At 37.4% G+C, this 25,449-nt stretch overlaps 1 protein-coding gene across 1 annotated transcript; it reads right to left on the bottom strand.

The window, feature by feature from the left end:
• Positions 1-231: 231 nt before the first annotated feature.
• On the bottom strand, positions 232-23,629 carry MAT1A (S-adenosylmethionine synthase). The gene is made up of 8 exons (XM_051217145.1): positions 23,471-23,629; positions 23,356-23,433; positions 23,086-23,321; positions 20,767-20,910; positions 17,196-17,433; positions 15,427-15,590; positions 8,582-8,715; positions 232-8,487 (listed from the first exon to the last, which is right to left on the bottom strand). Exons 1-8 carry the CDS (start codon positions 23,550-23,552, stop codon positions 8,385-8,387), a joined length of 1,179 nt encoding a protein of 392 aa, XP_051065782.1. The 5' UTR covers positions 23,553-23,629; the 3' UTR covers positions 232-8,384.
• Positions 23,630-25,449: the final 1,820 nt, after the last annotated feature.

The following is a 25,449-nucleotide window of genomic DNA, read 5'->3' as shown; positions in this document are numbered from 1 at the left end:
ACCTCTTAGGACCAAAGTGGCGGCCATTCTGGATTACCCAGAACCGACCACCGTCAAGCAATTACGCACGTTCAACGGCCTGGTAAGTTTCTATAGACGTTTCATACCCAAATGCGCATTACTTATGAAACCTCTGACCGACCAACTTCGTGGAAATGCGAAATCCATTAATTTGGACGACACCGCACGAAAAGCATTCTCCACAGTTAAGGAACTGATTGCTAAAGCAACAATGCTCGCACATCAGGACACCCGAGCACCCATTAGCATCGCAGTAGACGCATCCGACTCAGCAATCGGAGGAGTCTTACAACAATGGGTTAACAACTCCTGGCAACCCTTGGCATTTTTCTCTAGAAGGTTGCTAGACACCGAATCGAGGTACAGCACATTCGGTAGGGAACTCCTAGCTATGTATTGTGCTGTACGGCATTTCCAACACTACATCGAAGGTCGTGAATTCACTCTTTTCACGGACCATAAACCGCTCACTTTCTCGTTAAGCTCTCCTTCTGACAAGTACTCTCCCCGTGAGTCTCGACAACTGGACTACATTTCGCAGTTTACTTCAGATATTCAACACATCTCTGGAGCAAACAATGTAGTTGCAGACGCTTTATCTCGTATAACTTCCTTGAACAGTTTCCAAGGAATCGACCTTCTTAAACTCGCCGAGCTTCAAAAAGAAGACAGTGATCTTCAGCACGAGTTATCGTCCACAACCCTTAAACTACGCATCAAACAGATGGGAACAGGTAAAGAAACCTTACTTTGTGACACATCTACAGGTAGGGATCGCCCAATCGTGCCGAAACATTATCGACGCAATGTCTTCAACACATTGCACAAACTTTCGCATCCAGGTGTTCGTGCAACCATCAAGCTTATAGCAGAAAGGTTTTGCTGGCCTGGAATGAATAAAGACGTGAGGGAGTGGGCACGCTCCTGTGTAAGCTGCCAAAAATCTAAGGTTTCGACCATGTTCATCTGGATTTGGTAGGACCTTTACCAGATTCAAATGGATACTCTTATCTCTTAACCTGCGTTGACCGTTTCACTCGATGGCCAGAAGCAGTACCTATTAAGGACATCACTGCTGAAACAGTGGCCCGCACCTTCGTCGAACGATGGGTAGCAAACTTCGGTTGCCCTTCAACCATCACTACAGACCGCGGACGTCAGTTTGAATCTGATCTTTTCCGTCGTCTGACCACACTTTTAGGAATCACTCGCTTCCGAACGACCGCCTACCATCCACAAGCAAACGGGTTGGTAGAACGTTTTCACCGACAACTGAAAGCTTCGCTATCAGCTGCAAACGTTTCACAATGGACCGACGCTCTTCCACTCGTCTTACTAGGTATCCGCAATGCAGTGAAAGCTGACATTGGATACACTGCGGCTCAACTCGTTTATGGAACGACACTTCGACTTCCAGGAGAATTCGTGGATCCTTCATCCTCTTCAATGAACATGGATCTAACCTCCTACACGAACAGGCTTACAAACGCAATGCGTTCAGTTAAACCTGCTTCCACTCGACCTCAATCAACTGATGTTTTCGTTCAACCTGACTTACGATATAGTACACACGTTTTCGTTCGTCGATACTCGCATCGACGACCATTCGAATCAGCATACGAAGGACCCTTCAAAGTTCTTCAACGTGAATCTAAGTACTATATAGTCGATAAGAACGGAACCAACGATAGCATCAGTATCGATCGCTTAAAAGCAGCGTATTTAGAAAGAAATCCTATCTACGTGGATTTTCCTTCGGTACAATCGAACGACACGACTCCGACACTTATAATACCTCATCCGACAACCAACACACACGATGATACTTCGACAGTATCCGAAAATAAACTTAAAACGACGCGTTCTGGAAGAAGGGTGAGATTTCCAGAACATTTAAACGACTATTGCACGTAAGGCACTTCTCGAAATTTTATATTTTTTTTTTAAAAAAAAACAATTTTAATATGCTTATATATTTTTATTTCTATTTAAAAAAAACAAAACAAAAAAAACAATTTTTTTTAACGCTATTACGTGTTCATGAGTTTATTTTCCATTTTTTTTCCGCCGACATTGTGTTTTTACGCACATACGAGTGTATTTCGACATGCACTTACATTTTCTTTTTCTTTTCCAGGACGGCTGGAAAAGAACGATGACGTTTATGAGGATCCGAAATTTTCATTGTACATTTTCTTTTTTACTATGTTGTACCTCCGTCCCATATAGTAAGGAAAGACGACCAGACGCTGCTAAATTTAGTAAGCTATCAGAAGAGTGTTTACCAACGACAAACTCGTTGGGTTTAAACTTCTGGCTGGCCACGTCTTAGGGTCGTCACTGCCCCACTAGGGGGAGTGATCTGTAGCGGTAAATAAATCCCCAAAATAAATAGCACTAAGTTTTCGACATTGGATGCTGACCATATGTTTTAGTGGACTCATCTAGCTGAAGGCGCTCGGTCAGGCATCTGCACCAGATCACGTGTGGTAACGCCGTGCTCAACATCAACCGCAATCGCTAGCCAGATTAGATCAGAGAATTCCGATATATTGGTCATCGCCAAATATACTCTTCCGATCTCCTCGACTCTGTCTTTTGATTTCTCTTGGTGGGAACGAAATATATTAGAAGGTGTTACTGGTAGAAGCGTTGTCAAACACTGAATACCTGTGACATCATCACGTCATTACATTCGAATTCATTGACTGAGTAAACATTTACAATGAGATTTATAAATAAGTGTATTTTTTTAATGTTATCTTGATCAGTTTTGAATCAATGGTAAGTCCATAAATAAACATAGATCTTCACTGTTTTTGCATTCCACCATATCAGTCTTGGTTTATTGAAAAGGAGAGCAAATTTCGATTCATTCTACAGTTGTCATAACAACAGACGAATAGGTAGAAGGATCAGCATTTTTTTTCTCATGTCATTACACATACAGTGAACCCTGGAAGTAATAGAAAGCTGCTTCGTCCCATTATAGAACACCTCAGCAGTGCGCATACACGATCCCACCCAGGATCTATCAGTTTCGCGCTAACACCCAAATACTGAATCACTGAGCCGGCAGGCATCCAACGGCGTTAACGTCTAATTTCAACTAATCCAAGGAATTGCGTCACCGTCCGCTACTATCTTCAGTGAGATACTATCTTACAACAGACCAGGTTGAACCCCATTGGTCACTGCTTCTCACTAGAACTCCAGGAAATACTTCTTAAAGCTAGTTACTAGTGAGCATATGCTGGTCAGTATCTGAAGGTATTTTTGTGGATATTATAGCAATTATAACAGATGAGATCATGACTTATTTAAATCTAGATCACTATGGATAATAATAACCAAGATTAATTATTTAGAGTTATGATAAACTTAACCCAAATGTACTTTAATTCAATTATAAGTCAATTAATATAGAATGTAAGATGTTATAATATAATCTAATAGGGTACACTGCATATCTGGCGTAAGGTCAAGATCACACAATTAAGCATTTCATACACTTCACATAAATGTGTGTGTGTGACAAAACCCAAAAACATTCAGAATGAAGTTGTTTGAAACACCACACACACACCCAGAGAAACCAAATCCTTCATGAAATATTCTTTATGATTTTATCAATGTTATTTTCATTATTGTGCAATAGGTTTCTTAAGGTAAACAAAACACAGACTTGTTTTCATACGCTCTAGACATATTTCATTTCTATGCCTAATAATGAATTAAATTTATTAGTTGAATTCATGGGTGCCCAGACCAAAGCAGATGGTTTCCTTAGAAGACCACACCTCGTACTTTTGACATAGAGATCTAATCTATAAGGCAGTGGAGCAGCGTAAGGAGATGCAGTCCCGTGGTAGACGGTGACCAATAATTAGTTCATACGCCATTTGTTTCCTTAGGATACTGAAGCCCATGTACACCATTGGTTTAGAATCGGCGTTTTCCAACTCCCTTAGGTGGATCCTCCGTATCCACCAACCCGGACATTCGCCTTTCGTCCTCTCAATTTCGTAATCAATAATAATCCTGCGAAAAGGCAGTGAGCGAGACTTCCCTGACAGTGACCACATGAACGTGGCCACTTCATAGCATTTGGAAAGGGAGATATGACTTTCTCCACTCTCGGTCGTACAATGGGATTTTGGGATAAAATTACCGGCTCAACCGGGTTTAGAACGAGTTAAAACATCTTCCCAATTGTTTTAAACTTATCTCTAAGCTATACTATTACCATATTATTTCCTAAATAACATTAGTCAACTTGCATATTTTACTGAAATATTCAAGTTAACATTGTCTAATAATAACAAGATCTATTTGAAGAATTACACCATAATGTAAATGTATCACGTGAAGTGAATGTAGTATGGAATTGTTTTTTTCTGAACCTACAAAGTTTATAAATATACAATAAGAATGGAGTTTAATTAAATGAAGAAAAAAAACAACTGATAATATTACATATGATTATGTAGTTATATTCACCATTGATTGTGACTTCATTGTAGTGTTCTAAAGTAAACTGTATTGAGAATGTTTATTGAAGTTTAATACATTCAGTTAGTTAGTGATCAATGTAATACTACTCCTAATAAAGCATATATAGTTCACATCTGCTAGAATCACGTGTCACGTATGCCTGAACACCGATTACCACGACTCGCAATGCTAACTGACTAGTGTTGGAGATGGCTGGAATAAAGTTAGGGGCGGCTAAACCACAACATGGCATCAGTCATTGGAATCACTAAGTTCTGGTCTGAGCCATGTTGGTACATGTAGACTACTCGGTTGGGGTCCGCGTGACTATCGTAACCAATGGTTGCAGACTCTGAGTGCCATGACTCAGGATCGATCTTAATGGTGTAGGTATGGCAACCTGGAACGATGTATATATGTGCCTGGTCGTACGTTGTAGCTGACTGACTAAAGTAGTGGTTAGTGATAACTATATTAAAGATCAATTATTGTCAGTTGTTAAATGAATTCACAAAATTTAGTGTTCAGCCAAATATGAGATGAGTATATAAGATATGTAGGTATTAGGTCATAAAATTATCGCCTGTTGGCTTCAGCTATGTTAATAAATGAAGACCTCTTAGTTGAGGTTCGTGCGATCAGTAGTTAGAGTCGTTAGATAATGTAGCTCAGGACTTAGTAACAGTAGGAAAGCATTATTTACGATTGTATGATAAATCTCGAGTTCTAGTACTATACCATACATAAATAATCACTCCGTCTTCTCAATGTGTAGCCTTTCTCACTATTATTGCTTTTGAGATTATTCCAATTCATTTGTTATTCTTGTTTTGTTGATGTGGTATGACAACTTAAGTTGAAGTAATTCTTTTCAATTATAATTGACTACTATTGAATAGTATGCTTAAATACAGTGTTATCCTCGCGTATGCTTTGAACAACAAAAGAACATAGCTACCAACTCCACATCTTTTTACATTTATCCTTCAACTACGTCCCCTTTGATAGATAGCAGCAGTAGTTAAGAGGAACTATGGACTATGTTAACTGCGATGTTGTCAGGTATTAATGAAGATAGATTATTAAGATCACGAACCAATATAGGTTAGAAAACCATTGACAACCTGGAACAACTGAATAGCTGTTTTGTCCTAGTATGTGAAACTACTGTCCCTATTCCTACAGGTAGCAAAGTGTGATCCGAATAGCTCAGTAGTAACGTATTTGACTGTGAATCTGGGTGACACAGGACTGAATCCGTCGAGAAGCATTACACTCCTGAATTACATGTTGCTAACGGGTGCCAAATATTACAAAAGCTACGTGGAACAGTGCTTCCTGCCATCTACCTAGAACCAGCACCTCAGTATAGTGCACGCAATGCGGAGTCACTCAAATCTGTTATCACACTGAGACTTGATTATCATCAAAGAACTAAACAAACATGATACTGTCCAATAATCAATCAACTGTATATTAAATTTAGCGTGAAGATAATTGACAGAGCAAGTTGTATTTGGTAAGACAACTAACGGAAACGAGGAGTTACTGGATAGATATTCCGTTCTAATTTGAGAATCCTACGAAGTGTGTTATGAACTCAACAAACCGACCGCCCGACAAAATCCCGTTAATCACCCAGCCAACATTGATTTATGTAGCATAGATCACGACTTCTAATATATAGCTAATTTTTTGTATGTCTCTAACTTGTCACATGTATCAAGGTTGGAGGGTCATAACACAAGGATAGGACTGCTGCTGTTAATAACTTATTTATCACCCATCGGCTCTTGTCTTGGTTAGCACAACTTACGTATCCACAGAAGTTATAAACATGTAGTACCAAGTCATTTAGATACGCGGGCAAAGCGAAGATTAAAAACCTGACTTGCACTTAAGACTAGAGAAGCATGAGACTGGCCACTACTCAGAATGTTTATAGATAATAATGCCTTATTGTCTCCCAGAAATTTTGAAATCTAAATGACTTGCTATTAATGACGGAATCATTGAGAAACGGAAAAATAATTGTAATCACATCACATGAAGCTAAGAATAATTTTGCAAACCATTGGTTATTGTTTGTTTACCTATAGACATTTAGCCAGTTTAGGTTCTTTATTTATTTAAACACAAAAACTTTGGTACAAGGAGACACCGAATAGATATGCGCCACATAAATCATTCGATTGATGTAAGGGCTGGGATACTGCTCGGAAGCCCAAACTGAAGCAGGTGGTTTTCTTATGAGGTCACATCCCGAGCCTTTAATATAAATCTCTGATCCAAAACGCAGTCAAGCAAGGTAAGCAGATGCAGTCCCATGGTAACCAGTCACCAACGATTGGTTCATAAACCATTTGTTCCCTCAAGATCCTGAAGCCCATATGCACCATTGGTTTGGAATCAGGGTTTTCTAACTCCCCTTGATGGATCCCTTGTACCCACCAACCCAGTTAAAGCACCGGACATTCGCATTTCGTAAACAACACCTCTAACGCGAGAAGGCAGTGAGTAGGATTTCCCCATCAGTGGTTGTATGCACGTAGCCACTTGAGAGCATTTGGAGAGAGAGCTAACTCTCCCCACTCTCGGCCGTACTGCGGCATTTGGTGACATGACATGTGCCCTCGACATGAAAATGTAATACTATAAACTTACATAAGCTGCTATCACATAAACAAGCAATACTAGCAACATATGTCACACAATAAACGTGTGCATTTTTTGTGATATTAAGACGACTAAGAAGCAAACAAGGTTGTTCATGAGGAAAATGTTGGAAGTTGAATAACTCCAAGGCAGTAGTACGTGAAATTAATGGACTAACACTTGACGATGCACAATACGAGTGAGCTAATTCATAAAAACGGACTGAAAACTTGTTTATGGGGATAAAGTGATTAGAAACGGTGGCGAGACACAAATGGAGTGAAAACAGAAGCATTAAAAATCAAACTGACAATCCACAAGGGAAATATTAGATCGAGCATGATTACAAAGTGGATAGACTATGCCGACAACAAAGAACTGGAAATGAGGAAAGAAGTTTAATAGATTAACTGGACGGTAAAGATAGTAAGAAATGGTTATTATTCTTCTTACAGTGCAATTTTGAGTCATATCCACATAATGTTTAACCAGACATCTGAGATCTTAGTAACTTTCAAGATGATTTCAAGAAACCTCATCATGCAGTGACTTGTTACCATATAGACAATTTAAGAATTCCTAAGATATACTCCTTCCGTGGTTACAGTAAGACGTCAAGTATTTCAGATGATATAAAACTACATGCCGATCGTTTTAAGTAAAATATAATGTAACTCTACGGGATTACGACGACAAGCAAGTGTGACCACCATGTCAAAGAGGCAGCTACGGTCGGACTATCAATATCAATAGAAAGTTGTAAATTTGGTCATTCGTTAAAGAATTCGCACTTCAGATACACACATTGCATTATGTAACTGCTTATTTACTTTTTCCTCAAAATAGACTAAACTACACTTGAAAGCAAATCGACCACAGTACCAGCACCACAGCGAAACAATCACTACCACAATTTTAATTTTTTTTTAAAAAAAAAATCGTACAACATAACCAAGGAATGACAATGATTATTTTAAATACACTAATGAACGAATCAGTTCCATGATGCGATATATAAATATGAGAGAACACTTTAGAGAGTAGAAGAGTGGAGTGGGGGAGTAGTAATAGGTGATTGAAAAGGATGTGACTAGCAAATGCAAAATTACGTAAAGTAGTAAACAAACAGAATTTGTGTCTCCAATTTATTATATATATAAATATATTCACGATTGGGTTTTCAACAAAAAACGGATGCCTTGATCTTTCACAAGTTAGAATGTTAACTTTTTACATTGTTCCCATGGGAATTCCGGTCGACCAAAGTGGCCATAAACAGCAGTTTGTAAATAACGAGGTGTTCGGAGATCTAAGTCTCTATAATTGAAAATAAAATTGAATAAATTAGCCGACATATATTTTATTTTGGGGACAAAGAAAAATAAGAGATTGTGAATGGAAAACTACTTACTTGACTATTACTCCAGGACGTAGATCGAAATTATTCACAATAATATCCAATAATTTCTTATCGCTAATCTTTCCAGTTCCATAACTGTTTACATTAATAGCCAATGGTTCTGCAATCCCGATAGCGTACGAGAGCTGAAGAAAGTGGAGACGACAATAATACTAGGTCAAAACATATGATAAATGTTTGAATGGATCGACAAACATATGTACTTTTCAGATTACTAAACGAAGCTTGGGAACCGACAATATCAGGTACACCATGTTTGCTTCGATTTACTGGATTGTTTACGACAGTCTGGCTCATAGTCAACTACTGTTCGAGGTTATCACTTGAATATTTGGTACTTCTGTGGTGTGCACTACTTACGTGGACAGACATAAGTAGCAGGAATTGGAGTACTCACCAACAGAAGTTTGAAGTGAAGACAAAGGGTAGGAAAACAGAAAGCAATCGGAATACAAACAGGAGCGAAAAAACGATGGAGCATGTAAAGGACAACCCAAGGAAGATACGCAGATGATGTATTAAATGCATGATTTTAAAATTTTGTGAAGAAACATTGATTTTAAATAGAACCATATAATGGTTTACAATACCGCAGAGATTTTTATTGTCGTTGTTGCCGTTAGTGCATCCCGAGACTAAGCGCAACTTGACCTTACACAGCATAGATCCGGCTAACGACAACGACCCAGTATGTGTCTAACACTGGAGTGCTATAAAACTGTTTAATTCCATATGTGGGTTGCTACACACATTTTAGCGGCTTCCGAATTTCATGGCCACCATCCTACTAGCTAGATCACCTAACGGCTTTCTGCGATATCTTGTGAGCGTCGCGTTTGGCAACTGAAACGGACATTCGGTTCATATTACAGAACCAGTTCTATTTTTCCGAAAATCATTTAATTAGCACTCACATTCATTGCAAGACATAAATCAACTTCATAGTTTCAAATAAATAGAGCAATGGGTAGGAATATTGTATTTCTGATGTTTCGTGACTTATTTAAGCTACTTCTTCAGAGTAAATAAGTAACCAAACATTAAATTAACGCGTTTAAATAGTACAAAGAAAACAATGCAAAATATTTTAGTCAAGGTGAATTTGTGTAGCCCTGTCACTGTATTAGTTTGTGTGTCACATTGTGGGTATGAAAACTGTACGCATTTGTGATATGAAGTAGTGGTGAGTTGAAGTTTTTCTTTTTTGTGTGTGTGTGTGTAAAAATATGAGAAAAAAATAAAGTTCAATGTGGTTGTCTGGAAAAACAGTCCAGCTTGGTTGAATATTCAAGTGTTCTTTCCGATTGAGGATAGAGGGAATTAGCATTATGTGAAACGCTTTCCTGAATTATTTTGATATTTTTATTACAATTAGGTGATTATTGAAAATAGCATGTCCTGCTGTGTTGTGTGCTACTGATATCGACAGATATCAGTAGTATGCATCATCAATCGAAATTGAAATGCCTGGAGGTAGAAGGTTAACAAGTTCACAGAAAAGAGAACGAAAACAAAGAAATCTGAGACGACTGATTGATGTTTTGCAAATGAAGTATTTACTGTATGGTTCTCAGATCGAATACGTTCGACTGTCACAATGGATTGATCACTGTGTGGTGATCAATGTCATGTGTGTCAAGTCCTTATTAGTGCAGATCGAATGCTATCGACCATGTTGCAATGTGGCCACCAGTCCAGGTGACTCGACAGTGCGTGCACTATGTTAAGATTAGATGGTGGTTGGAAGAGGTCGACAGGAAACCCTGCACCCGATTTTCGTGCTACTTGGCACTCGTCAGCAAGGTGTATCTGTATTCTTAAAGAAACTGGTGCTCCCTGGCGATTCGTTCGCGTGTCACCCAGCTTTATCGTGAGATAATTTTATGATCTAATACCTACATATCTTATATACTCATCTCATATTTGGCTGAACACTAAATTTTGTGAATTCATTTAACAACTGACAATAATTGATCTTTAATATAGTTATCACTAACCACTACTTTAGTCAGTCAGCTACAACGTACGACCAGGCACATATATACATCGTTCCAGGTTGCCATACCTACACCATTAAGATCGATCCTGAGTCATGGCACTCAGAGTCTGCAACCATTGGTTACGATAGTCACGCGGACCCCAACCGAGTAGTCTACATGTACCAACATGGCTCAGACCAGAACTTAGTGATTCCAATGACTGATGCCATGTTGTGGTTTAGCCGCCCCTAACTTTATTCCAGCCATCTCCAACACTAGTCAGTTAGCATTGCGAGTCGTGGTAATCGGTGTTCAGGCATACGTGACACGTGATTCTAGCAGATGTGAACTATATATGCTTTATTAGGAGTAGTATTACATTGATCACTAACTAACTGAATGTATTAAACTTCAATAAACATTCTCAATACAGTTTACTTTAGAACACTACAATGAAGTCACAATCAATGGTGAATATAACTACATAATCATATGTAATATTATCAGTTGTTTTTTTTCTTCATTTAATTAAACTCCATTCTTATTGTGTATTTATAAACTTTGTAGGTTCAGAAAAAAACAATTCCATACTACATTCACTTCACGTGATACATTTACATTATGGTGTAATTCTTCAAATAGATCTTGTTATTATTAGACAATGTTAACTTGAATATTTCAGTAAAATATGCAAGTTGACTAATGTTATTTAGGAAATAATATGGTGAAAGTATAGCTTAGAGATAAGTTTAAAACAATTGGGAAGATGTTTTAACTCGTGAGGAAATTCATATCTCCTTCTCTAAATGCTATCAAGTGGCCACGATCATACCACCAACGCCAGGCAAGTCTCACTCACTGCCTTCTCGCCACATTATTGTTGTTTACGAAATTGAGAGGACGAAAGGCGAATGTCCGGGTTGGTGGATACGGAGGATCCACCTAAGGGAGTTGGAAAACCCCGATTCTAAACCAATGGTGTACATGGGCTTCAGTATCCTAAGGAAACAAATGGCGTATGAACTAATTATTGGTCACCGGCTACTATAGGACTGCATCTCCTTACGCTGCTCCACTGCCTTATAGATTAGATCTCTATGTCAAAAGTACGAGGTGTGGCCCCCTTAGCAAACCACCTGCTTCGATCTGGGCACCCAACCAGTATCACAGCCCTCACACAAATCTCATATCTATTTGGTGTCTCCCTGTACCAATGTTTATGTGTTTAAATAAATAAGTAATAAATAAATCTAGGCCAATCATGAGATGGTTAGTTGATGTGACCAAAAAAACCCAATATATTGTAGATTATTAACGAATTTCAAATATTTCTCTGAGTTCATAAATCGATTGATTTTCGGTCACTATTAAAAACCTGAAAGCATCTGACGACTGTTTCGCTCTAGTATGGGACTCAGTGTTTCCAGGTTTTTCATGGTGGTCAAGCTTCAATTGACTCACGATCTCAATTAATGAAATTACTGTAATATCCACGAAAATCCCTTCCGATACTAACTAACATATGCTCACTAGTGACTGGCTTCAAGAGATATTTCCTGGAGTTCTAGTGAGAAGCAGTGACCAATGCAGTTGAACCGGGTGTGTTGTGGGATAGTAAGACACTGAAGACAATGATGATAGACAGTGGCGCAATTTCGTGGATTGGCTGAAGTTAGACGTTAACATCGTTGAATGCCAGCCGGCTCAGTGGTCTAGTGATTAGGCGCTTGTATGCGAAACCGACAGATCCTGGGTTTCAATCTCATGAGGAATGAAAGTAGATGGGCACTTCTGAGGTGTCCTACAATAAGACAAAAGGACTGTTCAGTGCTTCCATATTTTCCATGGTGGTCTAACTTCAATTGACTCATGAATTCAACTATTAAATTTAGTTCATTATTAGGCATAAAAATGAATTATGTCTAGACGGTATGACTAGTCTGTGTTTTGTTTACCTTGAGAAACCTATTGCACAATAATGAAGATGACATTGATAAAATCAAAAAGAATGTTTCATGAAGTATTTGGTTTTTCTGTGCGTGTGTGTGTGATGTTTCAAGTTGATATTTGTTGACTGTCCAATCAAACAACTTTATTCTAAATGTTTCTGCGTTCTGAGACACACACACATCTATGTGAAGTGTATGAAACGCTTAATCTTGTGATCTTGACCTTACACCAGATATGCAATGTACCCTATCAGATTATATCAAAACATCTTGCAATCTATACTAATAGACTCCCTGACGGATTCGATCCCGTGTCACCCAGCTTCACAGTCAGGGACATTACCACTGAGCTATCCGGGCCGCCGTCGACTCACCTACACTGGTGGCCACATTGCAACATGGTCGATAGCATTCGATCTGCACTAATAAGGACTTGACACACATGACATTGATCACCACACAGTGATCAATCCATTGTGACAGTCGAACGTATTCGATCTGAGAACCATACAGTAAATACTTCATTTGCAAAACATCAATCAGTCGTCTCAGATTTCTTTGTTTTCGTTCTCTTTTCTGTGAACTTGTTAACCTTCTACCTCCAGGCATTTCAATTTCGATTGATGATGCATACTACTGATATCTGTCGATATCAGTAGCACACAACACAGCAGGACATGCTATTTTCAATAATCACCTAATTGTAATAAAAATATCAAAATAATTCAGGAAAGCGTTTCACATAATGCTAATTCCCTCTATCCTCAATCGGAAAGAACACTTGAATATTCAACCAAGCTGGACTGTTTTTCCAGACAACCACATTGAACTTTATTTTTTTCTCATATTTTTACACACACACACACAAAAAAGAAAAACTTCAACTCACCACTACTTCATATCACAAATGCGTACAGTTTTCATACCCACAATGTGACACACAAACTAATACAGTGACAGGGCTACACAAATTCACCTTGACTAAAATATTTTGCATTGTTTTCTTTGTACTATTTAAACGCGTTAATTTAATGTTTGGTTACTTATTTACTCTGAAGAAGTAGCTTAAATAAGTCACGAAACATCAGAAATACAATATTCCTACCCATTGCTCTATTTATTTGAAACTATGAAGTTGATTTATGTCTGGCATTGAATGTGTCGATATCAGTAGCACACAACACAGCAGGACATGCTATTTTCAATAATCACCTAATTGTAATAAAAATATCAAAATAATTCAGGAAAGCGTTTCACATAATGCTAATTCCCTCTATCCTCAATCGGAAAGAACACTTGAATATTCAACCAAGCTGGACTGTTTTTCCAGACAACCACATTGAACTTTATTTTTTTTTCATATTTTTACACACACACACAAAAAAAAGAAAAACTTCAACTCACCACTACTTCATATCACAAATGCGTACAGTTTTCATACCCACAATGTGACACACAAACTAATAGTGACAGGGCTACACAAATTCACCTTGACTAAAATATTTTGCATTGTTTTCTTTGTACTACTTAAACTTGTGTTAATTTAGTGTTTGTTTACTTAGTTACTCTGAAGAAGTGGCTTAAATTAAGTCACGAAACATCACAAATACAATATTTCTTCTCATTAGGATATAACAACAATATACTTATATTTATGGCTAACGTATAGATATCACATTGCTAGGGATAATTCATTCTAACATCACTAAGAGTTGTACACTTAATGTTCATCTCTTCTGTAAAGTTTATCGGTGTATATAATGAACAATTAGATGTTAACTAAATGTTTTCAGTGTTTTGTATTTTTACCATAATAAAGATTTTACCGCTGGACTTTTAATCTAGCGCATTTTACGAATACATTGAATTTTGTTATCTATTACTCATTATGATCCTCAGTGAGTTGATTTTAGCCATAAGCAATGCTGAATTTCCTATTTATAGATATTTAATAGTTCAATCTAAGATACCTATTTTTACTGACCTTCCTATTTTAACTTTCCTTATGGAGTCTTTTATAAGTATCGATCTTAAGCCTACAATTGTTATATTAGAAGAATTCGCCGTTGAGGGCATGTATTTTTCACTAATTGAACCGTTTTGGTATTGTGTAGTAGTTCAGTAAGGTCACTTAAATAACTACACATGGAATTTGTATGCCGGTTTTAGAGATATTGTAGAGATTCATGATAAAAGAATCCTTGAGGCTTGATTAGTGATGTTTTTAGTTTAACTTAATACAGGGTTCGGACATTAAAGTTCCTTCTTGTAATAATTACATTCCGTTAGCCTGAACCACTTGCACTGGTAACAAATACGGTGGAAAAGAAACGAGTTTGATGACAGGCTAGGTGAATAGCCGTTTCCAATAGCTATTCATATTAAAAGGATGACTCCTTATGGAACCAAACAATCATACTGCACTAGTGACATTCATTGATCTAAGACCTGAAAATTTACTGCCCCTGGTTATACTACTCTGTATTTGACAAGATTGAATTTCGTGAGACAAGAATTTTAGTCAGTAATGCTTGACAATAGGCAGGCCAAACTGCTAGTTGTCTACACTGCACACTACACAGAATAAGAACTTGATATTCGATCCACTGAGACATTTTAAATACCTAGAACTCCTAGTACTTACCCCTAAATAACGTACAAGCATCAGATTTAAATAAAGCGATCTAATAGAATTATCTAAGCTGGGTAGAAATCAAGAAATGAAATTGGTGTCTGAATAGTCGATGAACAGTTCACTACAGTGATAATTAACTAAACATATTTGTGAAAATATGAAGCTACAATGGAAAAAGTGATAGCTTAAATGAGTACAACGACATGGGTTGTAGGATACTTATTAAAACATTCCAGAAAGTAAGCTATACTCATGATAACATAATTTAGTTACCTGGACTAGGACACGGCGACAAAGGCCAGATTTTACAAGGGATTTAGCCACCCAACGTGCTGCATAAGCTGCGGATCGATCAACTTTGGAATAATCTTTCCCAGAAAATGCCCCACCTCCATGTGCACCCCAGCCTCCATATGTGTCTACAATGATTTTTCTGCCTGAGAAAAAATTAATCAACCAAAAACAATGGGAATGAGAAAAAATCTTCATATGTTGTAGTCTAGTTACGAACCGTGTACAATGAATTATCATTGTTATATCCGAGTGGAGATTAAATTACAGGTAACTCCCGAGGACTATTAATGGACTAATATTCTATAAATATTCTTATTGTATAATTATTCAACAATTACATTACGTATATTTATATCCCTCTTATGACAAGCTTTATTTTGGCCTATAATTTATTATTGTACGATTTACGGTTCTTAAGTTATGTTCAGTTTATTAACTACTGCCTCCCACATTCACAGCCACTTTTTGGGCTTATTTGTGTACAAATATTATTTCCTATTTTATGGTACGTTGCGGTCTGTGTGATTGATATATAAACTAAGTATGCCTGAAATAAACGATCTGCTCTGATTCGGAAGCTGGTATCTTGTTCTGGACTCAAGTGGGAGGGCTCGTAGGACATAGGACCAATAAGGACACTAAACTGCCCACACCGGTTGAACGTCATTGGTTGGTCTAGTGTGAAGATTCGTATAAGTCGTATCCGGATTGGTCGATAGGTCGCGTGGTAGCAAAACAAGACATCCAAGGTCATAACAATCATGTAAATAGAAAATACAAAAATCAATGATTAAATCAGTTATAATTTTGTCATAAGCAGCGTAGAACCTAGCATATACGTGCAGTGATTCAAGTTATCCCATTCTATCAGGACGATGAGATGAGACTATCAAGAAAAATATCAGAGGGGCGTGATCAGCAACAATATGAACAGTATGAATTTTAGGTTAATTTATAATTTGGATGATCCCGTTGTTTATATTTGCACCTAATAACATGGCGCCCAAACGCTCTGGTACGAACGAGGGTGGGGAGAGTCAGCTCTCCCTCTAGAATTGCTTTCACATGGCCACCTGTACACAGTGACTATCAGAGAAGTCCTACTCACTGCCTTCTCGTGGCGAGGGTGTTGTTTACGAAAATGAGAGGACGAAAAGCGAATGCCCGGCGATCTAACCGGATCCCAAACCAAATCAATGGTGCACATGGGTTCCAGTATCCTGAGGGAACAAATGACGTATGAACCAATTGTTGGTCATCGGCTACCATGGGACTGCATCTTCTCACGATGCTCCACTACCTTGTGGGTTAGACCTTTAGGTCAAAGGCTCGGGGTGTGGCCCCGTAAGAAAACCACCTGCTTCGGTCTGGGCACCCGGGTAGTATCACAACCCTCACACAAATCGAATAATTTATGCGGTGCATATGTATTTGGTGCCTCCTTGTACCAATGTTTATGTGTTTAAATAAATAAATAATGTTAATTTAAACTACGAAGGAGAAACGCAGAGTTGCTTCGACAATTATATGTAAGTTAATAGACACTATTTGAATTACATGTATTAAGATAACATCGTGTATTGTGAAAGTGCATATTTATTGCGGTTACGAGGAGGTGATGGTCTGGATTGTTTAACTGTCCTATCTACTCAAAGTGTTATACCTTTTTATTATGAAATAACCCAGAGAAAAAGCCGATTTAAATAAAATTATTTAAAATCTCCCAAGCTTTTCAAAAAATAACTTACCAGTTAAACCAGCATCACTTTGAGGACCACCAATTACAAATCTTCCAGCTGGATTTAAATGATATTTAGTTTTTTCATCTAAGAGATTTATAGGGATTACTTCTTTAATAACATATTCCATTAAATCAGCTCGAACTTTTTCCAAAGTTACATGTTCATCATGTTGTGTAGAAATGACCACTGTATGTACTCGTAAAGGTCGACAAGCTCCATGATCATTTAAATACTCTACGGTCACCTAAAGTAAATAAAAGAATCAAGTGTCAGACTATAATAATAATAATAATAATAATAAAAAATAATAATAATAATAATCGTCTAAATTGTACATCTTTCCTACCAATATGCAAAAATGAAGTGAGAGAAAATATGAACTACTATTATCTTAATTATTCATTTAATTTTCTCGTTCAACAGAACAGTTCAGCCAGTCAGTAACAACGTAGAACTTCGTACATACGTACATCAGTTTGAGATGCCATACCACATTAGCACAGAGATACAGTTGTCGACTCAAATCCCGTAGTGGTTGAGCAGTTGATAAAACTGGACTCATTTCGAATAACCACTGATTGGGTTGTCCGAGAATTAGAGTAATAAGATATTATACACATGTTTGATATGATCTGTACTCTTCTGTGCTTTAAATCAGAAATACTTGTTCGATTTATTTGTAGACAGGACTGAGTGGTCACTTATTTATTGAAATGGTGTTTTCAGTTTATTTGTTGAGGATTATGGCTGAGATTATCCCCAACGTTTCTAAGTGTCCTATGTGTGTCGTAGACAGAACTTCCAGTTTTCCGTTCAAACAGTATAAATGCTGCATATTAAAGTGGAAATTTCATTTTAAGCCCGAATCGGTATTGTATTTGTGTTTTTCAACCAACATTTTGAGCTGTGTTACATGTTGGTACAAAAGAAAGTTGTAAATAATCTTATACCAAAATGTCTAATCATGGAACTTGGTAAAAATGAGCACTAAACCACACACTAGATAACTCGACATTAAACATAAGTTTACAAAATCAATTAAAATATTGTTTATAACAGAGGAACATAAATGTCGAATTTCTTTTGTAGTAGGTAACTTTACTTATTTCCTACATAACTCCCCATTATAAAATATTACTAAAATTCAGTAGCTGATGTCATAATTGAACCATTTTTATGACTTGCATGTCATGGAGCATAATATTTTTCTATAAAGGCAAAGCTCTAGCCCTATTTATCCTTAATTGTATTTCCATATGTATTAATTTGCTTTCCTACATATAATGACATTACTCCAACTTTTCACTGGTTACCTTCTAAGTCTGCCGTTACACGGAATTGAACTGTGAGTACATTTAATTCAAGGTTTGGGTATCTTTGTTGTTTACGCTGTTTGCTATAATAGTGCTGAATTTTTAGACAAAAAAGACGTTACTCAATCCTTAACTTCAAGAGTAACTGAGTGATTGGATTCAAGATCCTACTACTAGTGTATGATGTTTCAATCATTTTTGCGGAATAAACAGGAACATTGTGACCACTTTCGATAGTCGACCTAGAAAGTTGAGAACGATGAATAATTTGAGCAACTTTCTACAAATGTAAATAACATTGTGGGACGTGATTTACACCTTCGAAATGCAAAGTACTCTACAAGACTGGCATGAGCTTATTACCTGCACTCACGCCTTTGGTGCGACTGTGACGTTAATCTGGCTGTACAAGACCAGGTTCACAACGGATCAGCGAGTATTATTTTGCTCTATGTTTGTGAAACTTGACCTTCCCGAGTTGAGGTCATTCGGGAACTCTTTTGCTGACTATCATCGTCTTCGAATGACTGCTGACATTTAATTGGAACACCATGTTAGTAATACTGAGGTTTGGAGGTTGTGACCACAACTCAATTAGCGTCACCATCACGAAACACCGGATTTCGGGGCTTGGACATGTGTTACGAATGCCATCCCAGAGGTTTCCACGTCATCAGTTGTTTGCCAACGCTGAGACGAAATGGAAAAAGCAGAGGGGTGGTCAGATTATGACATGATGGAAAGCTGTATACGACTGGTATATCGGTTCATCATGACCACGCCAATTGGAGTACTAGGAATAGTGCAACTCGGTGGAATGAGACGTTATCAAAATCGGTGTAAAACAAGAGCCAATGCGGACCATGCTGTAGTTTTTCATACTCGTCACAGGAGTGAGAGGAAATATCTTGACCGAAATTGTTCCTACTAGCTGTATTTTTATGACTGAAGTGTCCTTCCAACCACAAACTGTTTTTTTTCAATAACCTTATCCATTTATTTATTTTGATTACACCCCACTCTTTCTTCCCATATTTCTCTAAAACTCCATTTCCCTATTTACGTGGCGCATACTTACTTTGGCACCCATTTGTATCAGTATTTGTGTTGTAAATAAACTTAATGAAATGTCGCGAGTCAATGAAACTAGACAAGTTCGTTTATCTTTGCAACTGTGTGTGTGCTAACTGGTGGTATTATATATGAGCCCATTCTATGTAATAACGAAAGGTAGAGCAGTTTATATCAATTTTTAGCTATTCATAGAACTATGCTGTTAGTCTGGCTGTAAAACACGAGTATGCGACGCATCACTGAGACCAGTTATCTGTTCTACTTGTAAAACTTAGTCTTTTATAGGTTGACAATGTTTGGTGAGTGTAAGGTCATTACTGGTCTCCAGAAAATTGCTCATATTTAGTGGTAACGTTGTGTCAATAATACTGAGATCTGTGAACGTTTTTTATAATTATGGTAATCTGATTTGTAACACAGGTGGAACACCTACTCCAGTGACTACTGTTGGTAATCTTTTGTACTGAAATATTTGTCATGAAATGACAAAAATAAAAAGTAAAAACGTTAATACCATATTTTCTACTAGGTTCAAACTACTAATATTATCATCACATTATCACATAAACAGACAAGATACCAATTATTTGAAAAATACGACACACCTATGCTAGTAGAAATATTTAGAAGCATAGCTTAGAAATCAAATGTCTTATGAAATAACCGAATATCCTTTATATAAGAGATTAATGATAGTCAGACATTAACGTAGAGCCTGGCAAAGATGGGCGTTTGCTCAAGTTACTATACCAGGTTAGCACGGTAAGATAAAATTAACATGATGTACGGCATAAGAAATGTAATGTACTGTAATGTAGTACATACGATAGGAAGACTAAGGGTTGATACGGCTTTAAGGGTCAGAAAGGAAAGATATACATAAAGTGATCTTGGAAGAAAGGAGTATAAAAAGTGGATACATCTGCTGTATTATAAACGACTTTGAGCCATGTTTTCTAAAGTCTTTAACCAATGGTCGCAGTTGTCACGCAAACTACAACTATACAGTCTGCATTTACCAACATGATTCAGACTACGACAGTTGTTAACCGTTTACAATGTGAAGTAGGAAACATATTCTGAAATGTTTGAGAATCTTTATTATGAAGATAAACCTGAGCATATACGGGGCATATAGAATACCATGTTAAGACTGAACTTTGATTTTGCAGAATAACAAAGAAACTTACTTGAGTCTTTGAATCAGGACCCGCCCACGGCAAAATACCATTACGCCTACATGTGGCTATGCGTTTATTTAAAGCGTGTGATAGGGTAACTGTTAAGGGCATACATTCTTCAGTTTCGTCAGTTGCATAACCAAACATTAATCCCTATAAGAATAAATGAAGATCAAGTACGAAGTATTAAAAATATCCTTTTTTGTGAGGTAATATACCTAACATAAGTCTTACGACAAATAAAAATATCATCTACTTAAAACAGGCGTCGAAAGATAGAAAGACTGGCATTTAATTTGACAGAAGCAATTGGATAGGGGAACACAACAAAACGATAAAGTTCTGATTTAAATACGATCAGAATGCCTGCTGACTACTGATAAATTTTACACTTTGACTAGCTAGCATATAGTATCCCTAAGGCTATTATCCTACTAGAAAGATTATCTAAAACAATAAGTTTAAATGTACGCTGAAAGTAGTTTGTAGATTACAAGTTGAATCTAACAATGTACGACAATTGCACATTTTGCTTCCAATTAAGATTGGACAAAGATCACAATTCGGTGGCCAGTGAAAACCAGGAAACACTAGATGGCTGCTTCATCATAATACAAGACTCCTCAGTAGTCCGCAATCAAGACAGATCAAGGGATTGAACGCAAGGACTTTAATTTAACGGCTGCTGCTTATTTTTTAAGACCACCTTCTATTACTTCGAGAGGAGAGCTGTCATGCACGAGCTCCCCGAGTTATTCACTGGTGAGATGACCATTGGCAAAGACAGTGAAAATCGTTAAGTTGTCAGTTCACATTATAAATTGTTAGTTAGACAACAACCGACAACTAGGAAGCATTAAGTCATAGATACACGCTTCCGAGCTTCATATTAAGGTGGAACAGCTAACTGATGCTTCTTGGTTTTTAACGGTTGTCTATGACCAGAACGTGATGTAAACGATACGAATTTAACAATTTCGACAAACTCTCGGTACTAAGAACCTCGTTTTCTTAAAAAGTAATTACATATATTTTTGGCCATTATTTTGACTCAGCCGACGGTCTTATTTGATTGCGGAATGTCTTTATCTGAAGATCATCATCCCGCAAGTAAATAAAATGACTAACATTCAAAAGTGCTTAAGGATAATTTTGGATTTACTGAATAAGAATTCCACATCTGATGGGTATTTATTGTCAAAAAACATAAAGTAACCTCTTCGAGTTTATTTATACCGACACGAGTGATGTGAAAGATAAGGATTTGGTTTATATTGTATATTAACTCAGTACAGGTATTAATCCAAGTATTTACAAGATCGCCAGAATATCACAAATATGGATAGCCCAAAGATTTATTAAATTTTATCATTGACGGCAAACTAGATATCTGAACATTCCTTAGATAGATGTCACAGTGTGAGAACATCAGTAATAACTTGAATATTCTAGAATTGACAATGTTAAAGTGGTGCAAAGGTAACTCGGGTAAAGCTGAGACCGATGTAAACTTTATACGACCAAGCAACTGTGTAAAGCCTATTTCTTCGAAAGTAAAGACACACAATTAATCAACTGAAGTGCCAGAATCAGTAAATGGAAATTTTTGCGAGATCGCAGTTTATAGACGACCTTTGCGTGACGTTACATTGCCCTTAATAATGTCCACTTACCTACTGAGTTATAAATTAGTGAGAAATCAGGATTAAAATTTACAGCTGCATGTTAGGGTTAGGAACTATATTTAGTTTTTATCACGAACTGACATCAGCTATAATGCCGAAACGCTATTTAATCTAATGAATAGGTGATGAAATCAAAGACTTATTATCTCATTGGTTCGTCCATAAATTATAGTCTCGCCAAAACTCTAATTACGGCTAGAAGCGTGACAAAAGACGAATGAAACATCGGAAATTAAAATAAAACTAAAACACGAACGACAATCAGCACTATCTAGGCAGATGACTTTTAACACTTCTGGGTTGCGTAATGTCTGAAACACGCATAAAGGGAAGAACAGGATAACTGAAATGGCTTTTGAAGCTAATGACATGCAAGTGGTGCATTATCACTAACAATGGTGGATTTCTCTTAGCGTCAAAATGCTGAGGACGTAGACAAGGTTAACAACACCGATCAATAAGGAGAATAGATCAAGCTGGAGTGCCTATATTGACAAACCGCATAAACCTCAGTGTACACTCCTAAGTGAAAAATTCCAAAAAAGTAAGCCGGACAGTTTACCTGTCGAAGTTGGGCGTTAGAAGACTTCAAGATAAATAAATATACATAAATAAACATCTCGTCAAACACGAAAAAAATTACTTGGTCTCCAGCACCAATATCTTCAATTTTTCTTCCTTCATGTACACCCTTCGCGATATCTGCACTTTGTTGCTCAATTACTGTTAAGACATTGCAATTCTTATAATCTAAACCCTTGTGAGTATCATCGTAACCGATATGCTTCACAACATCGCGGACAGTTTTCTGTATGTCAACTACAGCGTTCGACGAGATTTCGCCCCCAACAAGAATAAGTCCACTTTTTACGAAGGATTCTAATGTAATAATAAACAATTTGGAGAGACATACCACATGCTACTTTAGCCTCAGGATCCTGGCGCAGAAACTCATCAAGTATGGCATCACTTATCTGATCACAAACTTTGTCTAACCCCTAAATATATTATATCAAGTGATCAAATACCTGGATGTCCTTCACCAACAGACTCGGAAGTGAACAAAAATGTATCCGATTCGGCATTCCCACCGTTTGTAAAAGAAGGCATCCTGGGACAGCCTAGTCACACGGCCAGAAATTTAAAAGTGCACAAGTCGAGCAGAAGCAGAATCAATCACGTTAGCGTAACTAAACAATCTGAAAAATAAATAATTGCGCAGATTTTCATGTTCATTCTGGTCAGGGCTGTACTAACTATGAAATTTAGGTGATAGTAATCTGTATAACTGGCGAAGGTTAACAATACCAAATACGGTGTTCTGGTAGAAAACTACTAAGTTATTCAGCATGTAGTATCTTTGTGACGAGCTTGTACAAACCACTTGATTTCCCTGCCTTGGAATCTTGGTGTCTAAAATAATTTTAAGTGTTTCGTTTTGGTCGCCTAATCATTTATTTGCACTAGCCCTAGTGAACTTAATGATTATATTATATAATATGAGTCTCGAGATGTGATGTAATTGTAAGACCAGAATTAGGAGAAATATGGGGGGTGGTTTCAAAGTAATTAGTTTCTGTAAAAGAAGTGCACATATGAATACTTAAAAACGAATAAGTGAGCCCTAAGAGATAGTGTAGGATGGACATATCGCAGTTGCTAAACTGAAAGCCAATATTCGGGACTAAGTATGTAGATCGAAGGGTTCTTTTACCATAAAAGATCAAAAGAGTGTATGGCCATCCAGGATAAGGCTTTGTTACTAAGATTCGCAACAGTAATTTTCCGGAAGTTACAGGTTATATGTTGTAGGGCCAGTGAAATATCACTGAGCACTAACCAAATCATCCGGCAGTTGGGTCACTGAATATTGAACAGATCATCGATCCCTGTCAGGGTCAATGACAACCAACGCGCATAAGTTGATCGTATGCCATGGACTTTCACATGCGGTGGTGGTGTCGCTATCTTCTCTGTACTCATTCTTACTAATATATTTCCTTAATAACGTCCTTTACGTTGAACGGTCTTCAAAGCAGCTTTAGTACTTTGATACTTCGAAGGGGTATTCCACGCTAGATACTGACCACAAAGTGTGACGTTGAAGCTAGCTGGTTCGTCACACCATTCCCGTCTAACTCGAATAGGCCTCCGTTCATTTGACATAAATCATCTTAGTTGATGATTTACAATATGAATGTTTTAAATTAACAGCGATAAGGACTAATACTGACGTTTGTATCTAATATAGTCAGTATAGTCTTCGAAGTAGTAAAACTCCTCTGACGATAAGTTTTTAGGATGCTTAGCAGGCCCGATATTGCCAATTCATTTTTATTTAGACTGAGGGTAATTCTGAAACCATTAAAATGAATCACAATGGAAACCTCAACCTAGTTTCCATAACCACTTCAGTTCCCAACACTTTTCTTCTGATTTCCGTTTCAAATGTCCTCTCCATATTGTCGCAGACAGCTTGATACAGCAGGACCGTTTCACCATCTGTCGCCTGTGTGTGTATACGCTCCGTATCACCAAGCCCTGATAGAGAGCTAGGATTAATCTTGGATTTGTCACAAGAGTCAGTCTCCATACGGCCCAAGTGATGGTCGTGATAGGAATCTACATTTATATTTTGGCGCCCAGAGTGATGGATAAACTCAGAACAAAACTTATGCAGGTATTTTTACAAACGAATCGTTTGCCCTTCTTGGCCCCTGAAATTATGTAGCCACTGCGGAGCCGTAGGGCCAGTTCAACATATGAAATGCCTGCCAAGAATGCATGTTTTCTACTTCTGTATGAACTCACGACAGCTAACATTTCTCTTTGTGTGACTCAGTAACTCTTTTCAGACTGATTCAATGTTTGACTTTCATACTCAATAACATTCTCTTTAACAGTGGGTCTAATCTGGTTCAAATCACTCCAGTTCCTGTTTCGCTTGCGTCTGTTCGGCAGTGTTATCACGAGTGCTGAACATACTGCGTCTTTTGCAGGACTGAAA

Source organism: Schistosoma haematobium, chromosome 6 (assembly GCF_000699445.3).
Source record: "Schistosoma haematobium chromosome 6, whole genome shotgun sequence".
Classification (NCBI taxonomy): domain Eukaryota; kingdom Metazoa; phylum Platyhelminthes; class Trematoda; order Strigeidida; family Schistosomatidae; genus Schistosoma; species Schistosoma haematobium.
The sequence above is the reverse complement of the archived record's forward strand: the minus strand, read 5'-3'. Positions and strand labels throughout refer to the sequence as shown.

Excerpts from the sequence above, each read along its gene's own strand:
- MAT1A (XM_051217145.1), bottom strand. The coding sequence starts at position 23,552 with ATGCCTTCTTTTACAAACGGTGGGAATGCCGAATCGGATACATTTTTG. Across the intron at positions 23,322-23,355 it reads TGAGGCTAAAGTAGCATGTG|AATCCTTCGTAAAAAGTGGA; the intron begins GTATGTCTCTCC and ends TTATTACATTAG. Across the intron at positions 15,591-17,195 it reads AAGTGATGCTGGTTTAACTG|GCAGAAAAATCATTGTAGAC; the intron begins GTAAGTTATTTT and ends ATTTTTTCTCAG.